The sequence below is a fragment of the Lathyrus oleraceus genome, chromosome 5 (genome assembly GCF_024323335.1).
Source record: "Lathyrus oleraceus cultivar Zhongwan6 chromosome 5, CAAS_Psat_ZW6_1.0, whole genome shotgun sequence".
Taxonomy (NCBI): Eukaryota; Viridiplantae; Streptophyta; class Magnoliopsida; order Fabales; family Fabaceae; genus Lathyrus; species Lathyrus oleraceus.
Window position 1 is genome coordinate 500,187,152 of NC_066583.1, and position 22,974 is coordinate 500,210,125.

General features: G+C 32.0%; 1 protein-coding gene across 5 annotated transcripts; it reads right to left on the minus strand.

Moving 5' to 3' along the window:
* Positions 1-3,967: 3,967 nt before the first annotated feature.
* Positions 3,968-8,625, minus strand: LOC127085750 (G-type lectin S-receptor-like serine/threonine-protein kinase At4g27290). Of its 5 annotated transcripts, XM_051026266.1 has the most exons (10): positions 8,461-8,616; positions 7,981-8,087; positions 7,770-7,873; positions 6,515-7,663; positions 6,154-6,270; positions 5,853-5,995; positions 5,559-5,769; positions 5,226-5,463; positions 4,744-4,894; positions 3,968-4,494 (listed from the first exon to the last, which is right to left on the minus strand). In XM_051026266.1, exons 4-10 carry the CDS (start codon positions 7,317-7,319, stop codon positions 4,210-4,212), a joined length of 1,950 nt encoding a protein of 649 aa, XP_050882223.1. In that variant the 5' UTR covers positions 7,320-7,663; positions 7,770-7,873; positions 7,981-8,087; positions 8,461-8,616; the 3' UTR covers positions 3,968-4,209. The 5 variants fall into 5 exon arrangements, with proteins under 5 accessions (XP_050882223.1, XP_050882220.1, XP_050882222.1 ...); XM_051026263.1 differs by having other exon boundaries at positions 6,515-7,873; positions 7,981-8,137; positions 8,461-8,625; XM_051026265.1 differs by having other exon boundaries at positions 6,515-7,873; positions 7,981-8,024; positions 8,461-8,620.
* Positions 8,626-22,974: the final 14,349 nt, after the last annotated feature.

Sequence of the window (22,974 nt, forward strand, 5' to 3'; positions counted from 1 at the left end):
TGGTCAATTTGTGTTTGTCTCATTTCCCCTCCCTCTTCATCTTCAATCCCCTTCTATCCTATTTATTCCATTGACCTATGATATCTCTATATCCTAAGGCTAATTGGTTGATAAACCAATACAAGTATGGATGAGATTAGGTCCACCCTTTTGCCATTTTCTTTTAAGTGTGGTATGTTTTAGGAGTATGGTTCATTATACCACATCTCTAACATGCATTAACACTAAAATTTCTATTGTCCGGCCTCAGATAGTTGTGACTTCTACATAAGTTCAATTACGATTACTTAACATAGCGCTAAATTTTGACCCGAAAGCATAGCATTCTAGTAAGTGAGATTGTAAGTCTCCCCCCTTTCATGGTATTGTGTGGAAACTTGGCATTTTTTCCTTCCTTTGGAAGATGTCTTGGTGCAAGGATCCATGCTTGTGAATAGAGGGTTGAGTGTTCTCCAAAGAATGACTTAAACAATTGAAAAGCAAAAACAATACTAACATCTAATCAACTAACATTTGACTAACTTTTAATTTCAAGTCATTTAATTTATGCACTTTAAATACAAGTCTTTTATCATTTTCCATTATATATACATACAATTTAACTTGTTTATTTTAATGCCATTTTTACTTTGCTCACTTGAGCCATATATTGTGATTGTATATACTTGTTTGTGTATTTTGTTTGTGTTTGTGGTCTTAGGACCTTAATGTACATGATAACAACAAAAATCCTTAAAAAATGTTTGTGTGGACTGTTGGATTTGATCTGAGACTTGGACTTAGAATTAGACAATATTCCCTATGCAAAAGGACTTGACCAATGCCAACTTTTTTGAAGCCAAGTCATTGTGAATTGAAATTTCATCTGATGCAAGTATTGAGATCCCTCTTGAGTTCATCTGTTACATGGTCTTGATGCAAATGTTACTTTGAACCTATGTCTAATGCCTATTTCTGAGCCATTCAAGGAGTATGTCATCTAATACATGAGAGATTTTGAAGAAGACTATGAAGTTGTTAGCTTGGATATGGCTATCTTTATTTGATGTCCTTCTCTTCGTCTTACTTGCTTATTGATATTGCTTGATTTCAAAGTCCAAAAGGAAAAGTGGGTTTCTATATGACATTCTTGTCTATTGGATTGCATCCCATTGGTCAGATCTTTTCAACTCTTAACTTTTAAATTTTTGCTTAGGATTAGTCTCTTCATCTCCTCCCACTTCTTAAATTTCAAATCTCCCCCCTCTTTCAAAACCTTATTTACTTGTGATTTCTAAAACTTCAACTTTATTGCAAATTAGAAACTTTGGCCTTATACCATTGCATTTTTCAATTCCTTTTTCTTAATCAAACTTGTAAATGAACTTAACCATACATGACTTAAATCTTCAAAAAGACAAAAAGAACTAACACCCAATCAAACTCTTTTGGGTCTTTCGTGTCTCTTCTAAACTTAAACTTTTGTTAAAAGCAATCAACTCACTTTGAAATTGTTACCACGAACTACGAGGTTTTGATCCCTCATTTTTATGTTGGTACGTAGGCACAAGGCCGAAGGTCTTGTCAAACACAAAAATATAATTAATGAACTCTTTTCTCATCTCCCCACTTTATTTATTGCAAATATCTTTTATACCAAAAACACATACACACATAAAAAAGGGTTCCCTAAGAGTACCTAGGACACTTTGGGTGCTAACACCTTCCCTCTGTGTAACCAACCCCCTTACCTGTAATCTCTGACATTTTATTAGTTTTGATTTGAAAACTTCTTATCTTTGGGTTTTGTTTGTACTTTTCCCTTTTCCTTTGGAAATAATAAAAGCGCAGTGGTGACTCCGATTTTATTGACGTTAAGCTTATCCATAGCTTAATGGTCATGAATTGACCGCTACACCAAGTTAAATGTCACACATACTTACATGGGTTACCTCAATGAGAGGAGTGACCAAGTAGTACTAGTCTTTAAAATTCTTCACGTTATCGGAGTAGAGCTCGAACATCTTATAACCCTGCCTATGGGAGAACAAGCCTTGGCTCTATACCGAGTCATTTGAATGGAACTGAACGTTAAAAAGTGGAATGGGGGTGTTAAGGTTGCACACTTTTCTTATACTCACATTAGTACGTGTAGACTTTGACGTAAGTTGAACTCACCGAATGCAATTGCAATGGGGAGATCATTTCAGAACGTCTACCTCAAAGTAGTTGAAAGATAGGCAGAAACCTATAAAAAAAACAGACATTCATGAATAAGGATGATGCACACCTCATGTTTATTGCACACCCTTTTATCTCCTTTGCGAGAAAGTACCCGTCCAATCCGAAAGGGGAACCACATTGGTGAAAGTGTGGTTCAAACTGCCCTTACCAACGAATATGGATACAACATCTAGGTTTCTTTATCCATCCACGTAGTTGAGTTGTCCCCCGTCACATTCTGTTTTCCTATACCATAGTTGTCCATTTTAGAATTACATCCAACACAAAAAAAAGAACGACCGTGAGTATAAGCACTAGATTGAGATTCCAACCATCACCTCACCTTGTCGTATGTGGGGTCGTAACCAAAATCACGACGATGCACTTTGATATAGGTCTGAACCTGACCCCTATGTTTAAAATCATCTACATTAATGAAGTTCATCAAGGGCAGAGTAGGAAAGGTAAAACCTACAAAAACCTCCCTGTGAGCGAACCTACCAGCTATATTTCCACCATGGATCATAATTACTTCCCTCAAATCCTCTATCACCACCTTCTCGAGAAACCCTAATAAATGTAATATAAGTGCAAAAGAGAAAGGGACTTCAAATTGTTACCTTGGAAGAGATAAATTTGATGATTCACATGGTGGAAGTTTTCCTGAGAAAATGATGTGAAGACGTCGGAGTAATGGCTGATAGGAGATTGTTGACAAAGACAAAAGGCAACTGTAGTAAATAGAGAAAGAACTCTTGGAATTTAGCAAGTGACAAAAAAGGGACAATTACTTGGGAACCCTTATGTATTATTCAAGCAATTGTTCGATCCTCGATAACATGTGCGGGGAAATGTGACTGCACCATCGACGATCATGATTTCGCATCAAACTCTTTAAAACACTCGAGTACCTTAAGATAAAAAGGCATAGTTACTGAGATTCTTAGAACGACATGTCGCAACCCTCTAGTGAGGCGTTGCGAATTACAATGAAGACATTTAATGCACATGTTCCCAATGTGACCAGCCTTACAGCTATCTCACCCCTTTCGACCAAGGGCCGACTAGAAGCCCATGCGACCAAAATTCTCATTCCAACAAGTAGGAACAAGGGCTTGTGGAACAACTGTTTTGGGTCGCTCACAAGACTCACATGTCAAGGCCAAAAACAAACACTACGAATGAAAATGCAAAGGAATAGGTATAACTTCACTCAAGCTCGAAGCACACAATTCTGACCTCCCACCGTCGGATCTAATCAGACGATGATTTGCATGAGACGCCAAATCAAGCAGGAGTGGTTCTAACTGCCCTCTTTATATAAAGTTATTCACTCGCCAAGACTCAAGTATTCTATTCATTTTCGTACTTATACTATTATTTGTTATAGTGTTAACCTTACAAATCCACCCCACTCCACCGCACCGAAAGCTCGCTTCAATACACTCTTACTTCACTTCATCAACTATTTAAGGTTCTTGATCGGAATGCATATTAATTTTTATATACATGGTTTATTCAATTATTTAGGGTTCTTGAAAAGAATAGATATTAAATTCTATATATATAATCTAATAGAATACATGACAAATGGTAACCTCAAAACCTCTCTCATTGTGCATAATTTCCTCATATAAACCTTTGGATATCAATTAACATTTACAAAAAAGAGGTCATGTCGCAGTAACTCTGGTTCCATATAAATAAACACTTTTCATAAGCTAGACAAGGAAATATCAGATAGAAATCGTAATCTAAGCACATGTTTAATTTGGACTAAGCCAGTAACTTATGTATATTTTCAAATTTTCACTTAAAATTCTATTACATGGAACAATAATTTATTTTTAGTATCAGATATAAATGTCATCTCCTTTCAAACAAGCTATTTACTTTAGGAGTTTACTAGAATCATACTAACATAAAATTACACATGTACAACACACTAGTATTCTATTCTCAATCTATCTACATATTTGCAAAACCAAATTTCAGCACATGTAAGTGTCATCGGGCCTCTAACGAGATCGATGCTTCGTTTATTGAACATCCCTTTGAAGAATTTGTATCATCTCTTCCTGCATAGAACCCAGGCTTACTTGGTTTGGGGAGTAACTTTCCACCCTTTAACATAAAAACCACAGATGACATGTTAGGCCTATTTTCTGGTTTCTCTTGTACACACAGTAGAGCCACATGAATAAATTTTATTATTTCTGAACATATGGCTGCATCATATAATATTTCATCCATCAACTCCAGTGGCTTATCTTCAACCCATAGTCTCCATGCCTAAAATGAAAACAAAGTTACAGAAAAAGTAAGCTCAATCCTTACTCAAATTTCATTTTGATATAATGATAATTGATGAAGCCTTTTAGTGTAGGTATGCCTGAAGTTTAATCTCAACTATCTCTTGTGATATGAATTAGTATTCCTTTTAAAATATTTATCTTCCAGAAGATTTATTGAGACAAAAAAGAGATGGAAATTAAGCAACTAAATATTTTTGTCATGACACATATACACTTCAAAACTTACATGACCAAGAAGGTTTAGATCGTGTAGAGGGTCACAAAATCCACGATTCTTCCTACCACTAATTATCTCAAGTAATACGACTCCAAAGCTAAAAACATCAGATTTTGTTGAGAAAGATCCATGCACTGCATATTCTGGAGGCATATATCCACTGTAAGAAAAAAAACAGTGAAGTTAGGGGAAGAAAATATTAAAAGGGGTTAACAGAACTGAAGTTTTAAATAGATTTTAAGTAATTGAAGCATACAATACTAGTAACATAATTTTTTAGTATATAGTCCATTAAGTTTTTTATCAAAATGGACTGAAAAATCTTACCAGACTAAAACAAAAAATTATGAAGACAATAAACAATCTATCTTATATTTTAGGATTTCAAACAGACAGAAACGTTTCATAGAAAATAAAACCAAAATTGATGCAAGTTAAATAGACTAAGGAGTTATTTAAGCCATAAACTGAAATAAGTTATTTGAAATTACTATGTTCCCATCACTCTATTTGTATTAGCCTCGGCTTGATCTCCCATAAATGATCTGGCTAGACCAAAATCTGATATCTTTGGGATCATATCAATATCAAGAAGAATATTGCTTGTCTTGAGATCTCTATGTATGATTCTAAGCGTAGAATCCTGATGGAGATACAGCAGCCCCCGAGCAATCCCATCAATAATTTCCAAGCGCTTTGTCCAATCTAGTAATTTACTTCGCATAGTATCTAACAAATGACACATTCTTTAGTTAGGATGAGAACTACAGTTTGGCAAGAGAAAAACTGAGAGCAATAAATTTGGTTGATGTGAAAGTTCAAACCAAAAATAAAGTAATCCAAGCTTCTGTTGGGCATGAACTCGTAGATCAACAACTTCTCATCATGTTGAATAGAGCAACCAAGAAGTTTTACAAGATTTCGGTGTTGAAGTGTTGCCATCAATTTTACTTCATTTTTGAATTCCTCATTTCCTTGTCCTGATGTTTCAGATAGCCTCTTAACAGCAATCTCTTGGCCATCTACCAATATGCCCTAGTAGTGTTTTTTGGAAATTTTAGTACTTATAGTAATTGGCGAACTAAGGGAATAAATTAACTTGGTAACCAAGACTTTACCTTGTACACTGTTCCAAAACCACCTTCTCCTAACTTGTTTCTGTTAGAGAAGTGATCTGTTGCTTTAGTGATGGTTGAAAAATCAAATAGTGTGGCCAAGTCACCATCCTCCTTCTCCTTGTAAAATAGCTTTTTTATACCTCCTGAAGTAACAATTCAAGAGGTTTAACATTAACAAAGCAATCAAACTTCAGAATTCATTTTAAGTTGTAACTATTTCTTTTTGCAACACTATTTGAGTACTGTTCAAGCACTCGTAAATATTTAAGATTTACTTATCAAAATTTATCAACTAACTTACCAAACTTCGTTTTAGATGCTGATATGACCAAAATAATAACGGTAAGTCCTATGATGAATGCAATAACTCCAACAAGAATTCCAACACGCTTCAAGTTCCTCTTATTCTTTATATGATCTGGAATTGAAGTAAATGTCAGTCAAAAGCAGGCATGTAAGCTTACTTTCCATTTGGAGGTTGATTCATAATCAGTTGTTCTAGAAATAGTTCCGGTATATACTTAAAAGTGAAAATAGAATTATTTTCACATAATTTGATGTTTTAAACAGTGCAGTGCTAAATCATAGCAATCCAAACGCCAAAATATTTATGCTGTATATCAAACTGATAAGGCAAAAGTTGTAAGAGGAAATGAAAATACCAAATTCTGAAGATGCAAGTCGTATGTAAATGTCTTGTCCTTGGTCTGGATGTTTTCTCATGTCCACAATGTTGTCAAACCAAAGTAAGCATCCACTACCACCATCTCTGATATCTAAATTTGCATATGCAGCGCAAGAACAGTTTTTCAAACACACTGTCTTACATTCCTCAAGGCTCAAGCTTCTGTCATACCAGGACGATGAAGTGTCTGGCAATTTCATGTTTGTGTACTTCAGAAATCCATCTCCATTGAGACAATTCAATTTCGTTCTCCTTACACAACCATCAGACCAATTTGATGACCCCCACTTTGTTTGAAATTTTGGCATGAAACCTTCCAAGCATTCGCATATTGGAAAGTCATTAATATTGCAGTTAGAGTTGATACCACACAAGACATAATCATCACACTGGTCTATAGGACGAGAAGCTATAGCCTCCCAAATTTGGGTCTTATCTGACCATACAAGACGCTGTGTATTTCCATAAGAATCCAGCACCAATCTAATTAAAGTTGAACGGTTGCTAGTTTCATATTGATAAGAGAATTCTTTGTTGGTGAAAACTACTGAGAAATTAAAGAGACTTTGCAATCTATGCCAATGCCAGGAAACACCTGTGAAAAGAAATCCATCCCATGACCCTATTCTATACAGAAATATTCCCCTCTTAACAGTAACCAGTTGAGGAAAACCATGTGAATCTATCCGATATGAACACTCACCTTCAGCAGGATCTTCAGGGCTTCTCCAAGATGTGAGATATCTATATGGACCAGTAACTAAATTACTTTTCAGCTCCATTCCAGCAAGGAAAGTGTTACCGGGATAATCAAAACTTTCCCAAAAAAAGTTCCCACTGCTGTTTGCATCTTTCACAACAAGGTTTCCTGAATCCAACAACTGCACAAGAGCTGGTTTCACCACAATTCTCGATGAATTGGAGGACCAGACAACGCCTTTTGAGTCATCAAGAATAACAAGAGTTCCCTGATCATTGAGTTTCAGCAATCCTGTTGAGTTATGTACAGGGGTGTCTCTATTGGCAACCCACACAATAGTCCTAGGTGATATGCTCTTGTACCATATACCAAAGTATTGGCGTTGTGGATCTCCAAAATTGAAAAATCCTGCTTCAAAGATTCCACCTGCAGAAACAATTGTTTCATGATATCGGATAAACTGATTTGGAGCAAGAGTGTTCTGTTCAGAGAAAATAGGCAGAATGGAGCAAAAGAATATTAGCATTAACACCTTATGATTGTTCTCCATTGTGTTTGTGTCAGTTTGCACCAATCATTTTCAATTTATCAAATTCCAAACTCAATTGAACAGCTTAGTCCAAGTCTTCCCACATGCTAGCAAGTTGATGCAAATTTCAAACAAAATCAACAAGTTAGTGTTTTATAATCTAGTCAACTCAACTTAAAGTTTGATATGTTGACTTTGTCAGTACGTGCCCAACCTGTAGCAGCAATATTGTTGAATTTGATGTGGTTGATTCCACAGCTGCAATGTGAATTAAAACCATACTTTCAGACCGCAATTGCATCGTGAATTAAAACCATACGTCTGGCCGCCATTATAAACCACATCAGATAATTTCGCCCATATTTCTTCAACTATTTTCATCCGAATTCAAAATTTCAAAATCCAAAAACTCAATTTAGTTACTATATAATAAAAAATCTTAACACCAATTGTTTTTTAACAGCATATTTCAAACAATTAAAATTCACGGAGCATCAGTCGCAATGTGCGTCGCAACAACAGCAATCACATCACAAAAACAACAATTTAAAACCATGATTCATAATATACTCAGCTTCTTGTAAACGTGTGCATTTAGAGACCTCAAAGTGGTGATTGAATTGGTATGTGGTGTACAAAATATACCGATTCTCAAACAATAAAAATGTAATCGTAATTTTAAAACTTAACCTACAATCATTCATCTTCGTTCTCTCCGAAACCCTTATATAAAAATGCGGCCGCCACAAAAAAGTCGCACCACCGCCGCCGCAAAAAAGCCGCAGCACCGCCGTCAAGCGGAGGAAGCTATTCGAATTTGACATAGTAATTGCAAGTCACGTCTTAGTCGTTCATAATTAATTTTATTAGTGTGTAATGAAAATCGTTTGATCTTCGATTAACAACTGAGCACATAGCACACAGTGAATTTTAAGTACTATGCGGATCGTATGAATCCAACACTAAACTAAAAGAAATCATTTTTGATCTTGTATGTATTGCATATTTATTTATTTTTATCTCATAACTAAAAATGATAATTTAAAATCTTAGACTGTGGTTGAATTGATGGAACATATCGGATCAGAGCGAAATGGAATATATATCTCATTTCATTGTTTAAATATTTTATTAAAAATGTCTCATTCCATCACAAATACCACAAATTAGATGGAACAAAAATAGGAATTTGGATGGAATAGATTCCATCATGTTCCATTCCATTTCATCCATTATTTGCAAATCCAAATAATGGAATCTCATTAGATACCACTCAACTCCATTTCATTCCATCACATACCACAAATCCAAACATACCCTTAAATTTGTCCTTTCCATCGGTTTTGTCTATTGTGATATAATTGATAATTCAATAGTTAATTTTTTTTGACAGGTTATTATGTTGGTTACTTGAGTTATGAGTAACATATTGTATATAATTATATGCATTTCTTAATTTAATTTTAACAATTCAATATAATTATTTTTCATTTATTCTATCTTTTTCTCTCTCTTTCTATCTCTCATTCCTCCCTCACCCCAAGTACATTGACACTAAACAAATTGTTATCTAGAACTTTTGGTTCGTTTTCTTGATTGTGAAGTCAAGAACTGCATGTCAGTGGTCGTGTTTCTGAGAATCGTGAATCGTATTCGATACAAATATGAATGATAGCAATAGTATTCTCAAAATTCTTCCAATTCTTAATGGCAAAAATTGAATCCAATGGAGAAAACAGATGTTGTCATTCTTTGGTTTTCATGAAATTCTAGAAGTGGTTACTAATGACATTCTTGAGCTTGCTAACAACGCAAACGATGCTCAGAGAATCACTTACAAGGAAGCCAAGAAGAAAGATTTCAAGGCCGCATTTTGTATTCAATCTGCAGTAGATACGACGAACTTTGACCGGATTTCTCATGCTGAATCGGCGAGGAGGCATGGGATATTCTTGTCAAGTATTATGAAGGTGGTGAGAAGGTTAAAGTTGTCAAGTTGCAGATATTGCGAAGGCAGTATGAGTTACTACAAATGGGAGAAGATGAAAAGATTGTAGGCTATGTCTCGAAGGTGCATAATCTTGTTCGTCTAATGAAAGATTGTGGTGAAGTCCTAATTGATAAGATGATAGTTGAGAAGGTAATGCGTACATTGACCTCTCACTTTGATCACGTTATCATAGTCATTTAAGAATCCAACAATCTTGAAATCTTGAAATTATAAGATTTGGTTTGTTCGTTGGAGGCACATGAGTTAAGGAATGTCGAAAGAATAAGGGTTCAAGATTCGATACAAGCACTGCAGGCCCATACATGGAAGAAGCATGGTGGTTTAAACAAGTTCAAGGGAAAAATAGACAAGATTTAGAGCAAGAAATCTTGGATGAACTCTCAAAAGCATAAGGTTAATGATAGGACCTCTAAATCCTTAAAAAGAGGATAAGGAACCTCATATCAAAAAGACAAACATGAGCAGAAAAGCGTGCAGTCCTATAACTGTGAAAAATAGGGTCACTTGGCCAAGAATTATTGGTACAAGAAAGACAAGGGAGCGACAAAAGGCAAGGATGATGAATGAGAAAACCTTGCACGTCAAGATTCAAATTATTCTTAAGGTATGGTGCTTATGATTGTAGTAGCAGATGAACATGTTGACTCCAAGATCTGGTTCCTCGACATAGACTACTCGAATCATATGACTGGTTGAAGAGCGTGATTAGCATATTTCGACGAGGCGAAGAAGATCAATGTCAGGCTTGCAGATAATAACTTGTTGCAAGAAGAAAGTACTGGAAACATAGTTATTTAAAGGCTTAATGAAGCAAAATTCATGATCAAAGATGTACTATATGTACCTTGAATGAAGTGCAATATGCTAAGTGTTGGACAACTAGTCGAAAAAAGTTTCTCAGTGGTTATGAAAGATGAAGCCTTATAATTGTTTGACACCCAGAATAATTTGGTCTTAAAAACTCCTTTGTCGAAGAATATGACATTTCAGACCATGATCAGTTTGACTAAGATACAATTTCTAAAAATAGTTGTCGACCACAAGCATAATTGGTTGTAGCATTTGAGGTTTGGCCATTTGAATTTTAGGTCACTCAATCAACTAAATACTCAAGATATGGTAACTGGAATACCAAGTCTTATGATGCCCAACAAACTATATGAAGGTTGCTTAGTAGGAAAGCAATCCAGAAAGTCTTTTGTTTCGACTATGCCAATGAGATTCTCTGGCATACTAGAAGTAGTATATTCATATGTATGTTGCCTATTTAAGGATCATATCATAGGTGGAAACAGGTTTTTTTTCTCATTTATTGATGAGTACAGTTGAAAGCTTTAGATCTATGTGACCAAGAACAAAGACGAAGTATTTTCAATCATTAAGAGATTCAAAATGCTTGTCGAAAACCAAAGGGAAAAGAAGATCAAGGTTCTGCGAACAGATGAAAATGGAGAATACACATCCAGGATATTTGAAGAGTTTTGTGTAAAACATGGTATTGATCATGAGGTAGCTGCTCATTACACTTCTCAAAATAAGGAAATAGCAAAAAGAAGAAATCATATATTGGACATGGCAAGATGCATGTTAAAAAAAAAGAACTTGCCAAAATTCTTATGGGATGAAGCAGTTACTATTGTTGTTTATATTATGAATATATGTCCTACCAATAAATTGAAGAACGAGGTTCCTGAAGAAGTATGGAGTGGAAAACGACCATCAGTGATTCATCTGAAGGTGTTTGGCTCTATTTGCTACAAACATGTTCTTGATGCAAGAAGAAGGAAGCTTGACGGTAAAAGTGAACCGACGATCTTGGTAGGATATCACAAGACTGGATCACACATGATATTGAATCCAATCAATGATAAGATTGTGATGAATTGAGACATTGTGATTGATTGGAACTCTGTTTGGGATTGGAATTCAGGTGATACAACTAACTAGCCATTGATGAGCTCTGGCCTTGATGAAGAAAGTAGTGAGCACGAAGAAATTCCAATTATTGGCATTCTAGTCACAACCAAAGTCAAAGCAGACAATATAAAGGATGTATCTAGCACAAGCGAAAGACCTCAAAGAACCAAAGTTCTCCCAGCAAGGTTGCAAGATTGTAAAGTGGTTGGTGATGATGAAGTCACCCCAGATGGATATTTGGTTCATTTTTCTTTACTTGCAAGAGCTGAACCAATCAACTAGAGTGAGCCCTTAAAGGATAAACAATGGAAGGCAACTATGGTCTAAGAGTTACAAGTGATTGAAAGAAACAATACATGGGAGCTAGTCAAATTGCCAACACGCAAAAAAGCTATTGAAGTTAAGTGAGTGTTCAAGATGAAGCACACTATTGATGGGTCGATTGCAATATATAATGCAAGACTAGTAGCTTGAGGATTTCTTCAGAGAGCAGGTATAAACTACTCTAAAGTATATGCACCACTAACAAAATTGGAGACTGTCATATTGGTGGTAACCTTGGCTTGCAAGCAATATTGGTCGATATTTCACTTAGATGTGAAATTATCATTTTTAAATGGTCCCCTAGATGAAGTCGTGTATGTCACACAACCTCCTGGGTTTGTGATACAGGAAGAAGCGAGGAAAGTGTACAAGGTGCACAAAGCCATTTTATGGTCTCAAACAGGCACCTAGGGCATGGAATAAGAAAATTGACGCATACTTAGTCGAATTGGGATTCTTCAAATGCAGGTATGAGTTTAATGTCTATATAAATGTCACGACACAAGATATAACTATCATCTGCTTATATGTTGATGACTTGCTAGTAACCAGAAATAGCATAGAGAAGTTGTCGAAGTTCAAGGAGCTATTGAAGTGGGAATTTGAAATGTTAGATCTGGGAAACTTGTCGTATTTAGTAGGCATGGAATTTCAAATTACCAAGTAAGGTATGGAGTTGCATCAAAGGAAGCATGTCAAAGAAATTCTCAAGAGATTCAGGATGGATGATTCGAATCCTGCATCCTCACCTGTCGAACCTAATATAAAACTAGAGAAGCATGGAGAAAAGGACAAGGTCGATGTCACTTTGTTCAAACAAATTATAGGATCTCTGGGGTATGTGTGAAATAACATACCTGATATAGATTTATCAGTCAAATTTGTAAGCAGATACATGGATGAACCAAAGGTGTCACACATGAAGGCTGCAAGAAGAATCTTAAGATGCCTAAAAGGATCAATAAAATGTGGAATCTTGTTTCCACAAGATTCCGAAAGCAAAAAGTTGTGATTAATTTTTATCCAAATGTTGATTGGTGTGGAGATAAGGAAGATTGAAGAAGCACAACTGCTTATTTCTTTCAAGTATTTGGTGCCTAATATCACGGTGCTCGAGAAAGCAACATGTGGTGACATTATCATCGTGTGAGACTGAGTATATAACAAGATCTTATGCTACTTGTCAAGCAATCTGTATCAGATCTGTGTTGGATGAGATAAAGGTCTAAGTAAAGAAACCTTTAGTGTTATAGATTGACAACAAGTCAGCAATCAGTCTTGCAAAGAGTTCAGTTTTGCATGAGTAAACCAAGGTGAAATTGAAGTGAGGAATTGCTCGAGTGAATCACAGTTGGCCAAAATTTTCACCAAAGGACTTAAGATCAACATATTCCTAAATTTGAGAATGAAATTAATAATAGTTCAGATTGATTAGCTTGTGTTTAAAAACTTGGATTATAAGGGGTTATGATGTGATATAATCCAAGTTAGTTAGTTATTTGGTTAACAAGTTAGTTAATTTTTTATGCCAGCTACTTAGGTTACAAGTAACCTAATATATATAAATACATACATAATGTAATTCAGTTTTAACAATTCAATACAATTACCTTTCATTCATTCTCTCTCATTCCTCCTTCGTCCCAAGTGCATTGTCACTAACATTTCCGTCAAACAAAGTTAAATTTTACCCTATCATGTTTTTATTAAGCTTTATCACCCTCATCTTCTCCCAAATTAGGTCATGACATAATATTTATGTTCATTGCCTTCATCTTCTCCCAAATTAGAAGTGGTTATATTTTCTTCTTGTCCCAAATCAAATATGGCTCCATCTTCATCTTATCCAAATTCAAAACCCAAAACTTATTCATCTTATCGTAATAGAAAAATAAGAATGTCTTATGCACATTCTTCTCACATTCCTAAATTGTCTGATAGTGGCGGAGACAATAGTAACAATTTAGGTTTGAAGGTTTATTCAAGCTCCAACATGAAGACCTAATTGTTGGTGTGGAAATTTTAATGTGATCAAAGGAATACAATATTTATTAAGCAATTCTAGGGATGTCAACACTAAAGTGTAAGTAATTCATAATTTTTCAGTAATTTCAATCTAAGAGCGTTTGTAAATATTTTTCTCAATTTTTACAAGGTCAGCTCAAACGGGTATTTTGATTGATTTTATGATAAAGTGGAAGATGAGAAATACATTTTATCATAAAAAAAAAGGTTGAATTTTTTTAACAATATCCAATGAAGAACAAAGAACAAGGGCAGAAACTAGTTCAATGTGAAGAAAAATTTGAAGCACAACATGACTCTTTTGATTCACAAAATCAAGAGATGGGTGAACTTAAGGTGCTCTTAAAAATACAATTAAGTGTAATAATTTTTAGAATAAATTTTTGTTTTATAGTTTTCATAGTTTTAATGTATAAGTTGATTATGTAATATTAATTTGTAACTTAATTGTGTAATATGTTGAAGCAATGCATAATGTAATGTAATGAAGTTGTGTGTTGTTGTTTTATTCATGCAAAATGCAATGTATTGATGCAATGCATTTCTTATAAGAATTTTAAAATGGAGTGAAATGGATTTAATGAAATTTTGTTTTCTTGATTTTTTAATGGTGCATTTGTTTACCTAGTGTTCAGTACATAAACACTCTCTGATACACTTTTGTACAAAGGATTTGTTTGTTTCAATTTAAAAAAAGAAGGGGTTTTCTTTATATTTTTAAAAATGAATTTTATAAAATTATTTTTTAAAATATTAAAAGTTTTCTTTTTTTAAAAAAGAATTTAATTATTAATTTTAATATCCTATAACATATATATATATATATATATATATATATATATATATATATATATATATATATATATATATATATATATATATATATATATATATATATATATATATATATATATATATATATATATATATATATATATATTATTGAAAATCAAAACATATTCGAAATCGTCATATTTTCAAAAAATTATATCTCAAAAATAATTTTTATGAAAAACTATTTTAAATAACTTCAAAGTTAATTGATTTTTTGAAATTTTGTTATCCAATTATTTTTAATAAAATAATATTTTAAAAATAATTATTTAAACAAAAAATTTATTTAAACTTTTTATAAAAAAAATTCTTTGTAATTTTATTTTACACAAAATTATAGTATATTATAAAAAGAAATGCTAACTAGTACCCCAGGACATTGGTTAAGAGATTAATATGATAAGTTGAATATTATTTAAATGATTAAAAATACATATTTTTCTTAGTGAGTATTGTGCGTGAGGAGGAGGAGGATGAGGACGATCATAGGGAGAGGATCACGCTGTACATCCGAGTGAGTATTGGATTTAATAATAGTTATTCAAATTGTTGTTTAGTTTTGAGCCAAGTAAGATTACAACCCAATGTATAAGTTATGTTATTCAACAAATGTATAAAAAATCTTGGAAGAGATTTCGAGAACTTTCCAAGGATGATAAAGAGGCTTGGTTTAGCAAATCTAAGGTATAATGAATTTATTTTAAGTTATTTTTATTTTAATTACTTTTGTTAATTATAATTATCTAACAATTAATTTGAATGTCTTACAACATTGCAGGAAAAGTGTATTTGGGAAAAAAATGCCGAGGATATGATTAAAAAAACTAGTGGGACAGAACAACAGTCCGACTTTCTAACATGCTACGACGTGCTAGACGTGTTTGGGAAGAGCAATGTGCTCGTCCTAACTGGATAGGCAATGAAGTTTATAATGAACTTCTTATCTATTGGGACACACCTGATTTTAAGGCAAGACCTAAAAATACAAAGAAAATGAGAGCATCTGAAAAGGGGGGTCACCTCAGTGCACTTTTAAGCATTAGTATCGCCGAACATGCTCGCCGCATGGTAATTATAACTATTTCTTTAAGTTCTATTTTGATTTACTATATATTTTTAATTAAAGTTAATTTTATTAATCAGTCTAAGAATTTTGGGAGACACCCTCGAATGAATGAGCTGGTTGTAAAGATCTGTACCAAAAAATCGGGAGAAATTGTTGACGAACGTACCAAATTAGCTTTGGTAAGTTGTTTATATTGTATTATTTTATTTAAATTAATTTTTGTATATGACTAAATTTTTTATTTTGTTTTAATATCTAATATTAAAGTTGTGGCGTGATTTTCATGTGGCAACTAATTTAATGTTTGTGGCGTGAAAATCACGTAGTTATATTTCATTATTTAATTTAATTTAATTCTTATATATTGTTTAAACTCTACTTAATTTAGGTTCAGACCTGATTGATGATCGTGTGAATCTTTATATTTGAAATTTAGTAATTGATGGGAAATGACCTAACGAGTGTTTATTTGGTGTTGGACCTAACGAGTGTTTAATAGGGAATAGAACATTATTTGAAAGAGTTGCGGATGGTGAAGGATCGTCACGTCCACAATAATTGACACCCCAAATGAAGGAAATAGTGCGACAATTTGCATTAACTGAGGCGAGACGCGAGCGACAGAACATGAGATGATGATAAATATCCATATAGAGAAAATGAAGAAGAGACAAATTGAGATGGAATAAATAATGCTACAATTGCTTTCACAACAAGGAAACCAAACAAATAATTCAATAGGGAGTGATCTGGATGATGATGATGTGGACAAAGTTATGGATGATGACGAGGATAATGATGTTGATTGATTTTTTTAATTGTTATTTTAGTTTTAGTTATTAATTTTTATAAAATATTTATAAATATTTTGAATTTAATCATTTTAAACTGAAATTAATATTTTATTTTAAATATTAGTATTTTTTTATTATTAATTGAAATTAATATTTTTTATTATAAATAAATTTATAATTTTTTTATTATTAATTTTGTAATAAATAAATTTATAAATAATTATTATTAAATTTCATAATTAATAAAAAAAAATCGTATGGTGGGAAACACATCGCTAATCATAAATAATTTTTCAAATCAATGTCTGAAAAACGCGCCGCATATACAACATTAATGACGTTAAACTCACATGACAAAAATACAATCGTGATCTGCAATCCTAACATATAGCAGTGGAGGAACAGAAATGCAATATTATTTTGTGACGTGAAAATCACATGACAAATATTATGACATGAATTTCACGTGACAAATGTTGTGACATAAATTTCACAACGCAACTTTGTGACGTAATTTTCACGTGACAAAAAGATTATCATAACTGCTACTATCTCGTAAAAGTTTACGATACTAATGTTACTTTGTGACGCGATTTTCATTTTTGTTTCATAAAAATCAAGTCACATTTTTTTATGGTGGGTAGACTAACTCAACCTACATATTTTTTTATAGTGGGTAGACTAAGCCAACATCACGCATCACTTTCAGATTTGGATTTGATGGTTTTGTTTCTTAAAATCCTAGGAGCTTTGTGTTTGTCTTTTCTCTTTAGTTATAGCTACAAAAACTAGAAGTTATATCATCTTTATCCTTTAGGTAGAAAATTCCATATTTTTTGAAATTTCTTAAGTGAGATAGAAACCTGTCTTGGTAATACTTGCCAAAAAGTCTAACATAGACATTCTGAATACATAACAAATGGCAACCTCAAACATTAATTAACATTTACATGTTGAAGCAATTGTCACGATTCCATATAATATAAATAGTCATATTCGATAAGATAAAAAGGGAAATCTTCATCTCACTATATGATATTAAAATTTCAAAGATATATATTCTAACACATTTAATACACACTCTTGCAAGTGAGACATTTATATATTTTATCAAAATTTAGTCCGTTGTAATTTTTTTTCTTCATTTTTTTACTATGTAATTAATAACAAACTCTTGTCTATGCATGTGATATATTTTTAAAGTAAAATATGGTTTTAAATATGTTCCTAGACTGTCAAAAAAATTAGAGAAAAAAAAAACTTAAAAATAATAATAAATTTAAGTTAAAATAATAATACAGATAAAAGATGAAAGATAAACAACAATATTAAGAATAATATAATTAAACATAAAAATTATTAAAACTTGGATTAAACAAATTAAGCATTTTAGTTTTTTTATAAACATTATAATTATTTTATAATAGAAAATATAATTTTTAAATATCTACTCAATATTTTTTTTACTAATCTCCCTTAATCTTTTTCACATATTTATAAAAATTAATCGATAAATTTCTATTATTCAATATTTTGATCTGTAATAAAGTTGCTCTCGTTTAAAAGAATAATATTTTTTTCCGTATATAAATATATTTTAATCAACAATGAAGTATTTCACGTATATAAATATTATTTTTGTTTTGATATTATTTATAAAAATATTTGAATCAATAGTAAAGTTGTTCTCATATATAAAAATATTTGAATCAACAATATATTTTTTTCCGCATATAAATATTATTTTTGTTTTGACTATATTTATAAAAATATTTGAATCAATAATAAAGTCGTTCCCGTTTATAACAATTAGATAAGTAGTTTCATTTTTTCTATTTCAAATAATTTTCACGATATAAGAAAACAAAATTTATTAAAATTTTATTGACTGACTAGATATTTGGATCAGAAATTTCATTTTTCTCGTTTCATATAATTTTTACAATATGAAAAAACAAAATTTATTAAAATTTTATTGAATCATTGCATAATCCATATCCACAAGGGACCTATAGTTAAAGTAGACATTAATAGAAATTGTATGAATATGAAATTGTATTCTAATTAATAGCTATTTAAACTTGTTTCAATGCTATTTGGATAAAATTAATCATGGAACAATTAATAATATATTTTTTCTCGTAGATAGAAGATGAAATAGTAATAATAAATTTATTCAATAATCATACATTTTAATCAACGTGCTCATAGTAAATTTATTTAATGACACACATGTATAAATTTGTATAAATTTTAATATGTAGTACATAGTTTTATTGTATTTAGATAAGTAATATATATTTTAAGTATTTAAATCAATACACATGTCTTTCTTTGTAGAATGTTAACGTCTTTGATTGTAAATATATGATTCTCAATATATAATATATTGTATATATAATATATTTAATTTATTTTTATATTAGACGAGTTTGATAAAAATTGTGATAAATATTAAGATAAAGATTGATTTTTGGTAAATTAAAAGAAAATGTTTATTTTCTTATATAGATGTTTAGTGATAAATTTATTTTGCTAAATAAAATTATAAAAACAATTGTCATGAAAATTTGTTTATTTATTTGTTGAATAAATATATAATACCAGTTGGAAGTCGTTTTCATCCACTCATTTTGTTGAATTAAGTGATAAATACGCTAGCATAATACCAGTTGTGATGGGACTTGTCATTTATTAATTTGACATAGCTCTAACTTTGTAGTAATAAATGGTACTTTGAACTAGTAAATTCAACAATATTAAACATGTAAAAAAAATGGATCAAAATTTAAAAAGCAATAATAAAAGAAATGCATCGTACAAGTCGGTGATATCTTACCCTATATCTATAAAGAGAGTTTATGATTAAAAACCTAATAGCTAAAGTATATTGTCGTGGTGAAAAAAATATTTGAGCGCGTCGCACGTTCGAAGATACAACCGAGTTGTCACCAAACTTTATTTATTTTTGAAGAAAAGAAAAAATATCGATAAAACTCAAGGGAATAAATAAAGGGTAAGGAAGTCGATTATGTAAGGGGAAATTATTAGCACCCCACACATCCATTGTACTCAACGAGAATCATTTTGATTGTTCTTATTTGAATGTATGTTATTATCTAAATGTTACTTGTGAATGATAAAAGGGGAAAAATAAGTTTATTAATTAGTGTGCTAGCCAAAGATTCAAACCCTCGTGTCTACATATTGTCATAGTGCAATGAGAAAATCAGAGTTCTGTAGTTCATGATAGAAAATACGGATGTGTTAGTTGATTTTAGGAAACAATTATAATCATATCCTATAAGTGTATAGACATTAGCTGGCTTGATCCTTGTTCGAATGCTCTGAGCTTTAGGTTGACTGCTAAGGAACGAATTATAACAGTTCTTTTATGAAAAGAAAGGAAAATTATTTTGAAAAGGTTTGTTGATAAAAGAAAAAAGAAAGAGTTGATTGACTAGAATTAAAAAGAGCTTGAATTGAGAAAAGGTTTGTGAAATGGTGTTTAAATCGGGTAGTGATTTTTAAACCAAACAAGTAATAAAAGTGGTGTTTAAATAGAAGAAGAAAAGAAAGTGATGTTTAAACCAATAGGAAAATAGAAGTGGTGTTTAAATCAAGCAGAATATAAAAGTGGTGTTTAAACCAAAAGGGAAAATAAAAGTGTGGTGTTTAAACCAAATAAGAAATGAAAGTCATGAAGGTGGCGTTTAAACCAAACATGCATAAAAGTCAAAAGAATGGTGTTTAAACCAAGAGGGTATGAAAGTGGTGTTTAAACAAAGAGAGTGGTGTTTAAGACAAGAAAAAGAATAAGTGTGATGTTTAAACCAATGAAGTGATGTTTAAACCAAGGAAGTGGTGTTTAAACCAAGAGAGTGTGAAAGTTGTGTTTAAACTAAGAAAGTGGTGAATAAGACTTAACAATTGTTTGATTTGAATTGCACTAAAGTCTATGAGTAAAGGTGAATATTTTGAAAAACTGGGTCAGACATCCCGTATCCAAAGATATTCAGAATGAGGATAAAAGTACTCTCTCTCATTCCTTCTCTACTATTTAAGACTTGTGTCATGCAACTCTAATCATAATTGACAAGTGTTAAAAGGAGAATCTTTTGTTGTGCTTGAATGATGAAACAATGATCCAACCTTGATGTCCAGAGTCTTCAAACTCTTGATTGTGAAGTGTTGTCTGTGGGGAAGAGGACTTGATAGTTTTTCGATTTGAATTGCACTAAAGTCTATGAGTGAAGGTGAATACTTTGAACAACTGGACCAGGCGTTCCGTATCCAAAGGTATTCAAAATAAGGATAGGAATACTCCCTCTCATCCTTTCTCCACTACTTTAGGTTCATGGTGCACAATTCACATAATGACTGACAAATATGGAAGAAGAATCTTTTTGTTATTTCTCAATGAAGCAGTGATCCAATCTTGAAGTCTAGAGTCTTCAGAGTCTTATAGGATGGTATCTTGAGTTTGTTTTTTACTTGACTTGAGTGTGAAGTCTAAACTTGAATTTGACTTGAGATCTAGTGTAGTGGTGATGCAGAAGACTAATTCTATCAATTGATCGAGACACTCATGATCACCTGACTGGATAGAGGAAGTAGACAAATATGGAGTGATTAATTGATCAAAACTGACTTTGATCAATCGGTCACTCAGGGACATGATCAAGATATGCAATGCAATCACATGGATTTGTTATCAAAGACTAGAATCCTAAAGAAACTAAAATGTTATCATGTATATTAATTTCTAAAGGAAAATCTAATCGGGAAACTAAAGAGAAACTAAATCTAATAAGTAGATCCAATTTCTGATTAAAATATAATGTGTATTATCATCTCTTAATAATTTCAACAAAAAAGTGTGTTAATGAGCTAAGTATCAATTAATCTCTAATTAACATCTAAGTGCTAATTATAAATTTTCAAGGTTTTTTTTTATAACAAAAAAAATATATAATGTATTAAAAAGATATATTAAAGTGTGTATTAACAAAAGATTAAAATGTAGAAAAATATGATTATAAATACATAAAGAAAAAAAGTGAACAACATTAATAAAAAAATCTAAATAGGCAGGGAGGTACAATGGACCAAGAGGGAGTGTGCTAGGTAATGAGGTGATAGGCCTTACGCTGAAAATCCAAATGGTTGTTGTTTGATGTTAAATGAACCATGTTGGATAGTGAAGTTATGGTTTGGCTTGTATTAAGTAGTTATGCAGTTAGATGTAAATATTGAAGTGTTAGTTAAAATTAGTTAAACCAAGTAAATTGGTGAAGTTAGGAGGTTATTTTGTTGAACTAGGTTAGTTTATGAAGACTATTAGAATTTTAGCTAAGTGGAGTGGTTACAAAAAAAAGAATCGTGTAGTTAAAAAAAGAGTGATGATGTTAGTTTGAAACTTGTTAGGATAAATTAGTGGATGTTAGTGAGGAAAGTTAGATGAGTTTGTTAAATGTTTGAATGTTGGCTGACAATTAAGGTTATGAATTGTGAGGCTTGTATCTTTAGTTACTTTGAAGTGTGATTAGTGAGTTATAAAGTTGAATGTTGTTAGAACTGTTAGTTGTGAAAGGCTTGTCGGAGTTTACAGTTTATTATGCTGAATTGCTATGGAAAGTCAGTTGTATTAAATTGATGTTATGTTACAATGCACTGCTGTGAATTTGTGAACTGTCATGAGGTTTGGAGTGAACTGTTATGGGATAACAAAATGAGATGTGAATGCCTAATTGAATTGTCATGCTCATGATTATCTGTTAGTTAATGGACTTACTTGAATTAGTAGAGAACTGGTTGTATTTTGAATTGTCATGGTTAGTGAATTAAGAGTTGAATGTGATTGAAATTGGAAGATATTTCCTGCTTGTTTTATTTTGCTTATGAATATTGATAGGCCATGGTGTGCCCTAAATAGGCCTGGGTAAAATTGGTTCACATGTCTAGAAATCAATATTTGGTGCGTGATGGATATGGATAGAGTCTAGGTATAATTTCTGCATGATTGTGCTGAGTTTGAAGTGCATTTTGATGATATGTGCTAATGTGTATGGCTTTTGTGGATGCTTGAACTTGGATGAATGTATTTGACTGTTTTGAAAGCCTTGTATTGATTTTGAATAGGTTGGATTGTGTGTTTACATGTCCTTTTATGCAGGTTTGCAAGTTGGTTCAATGGTGCCATGGTTTGGTCATATGAAAAGTCTTCACAAAAATGGA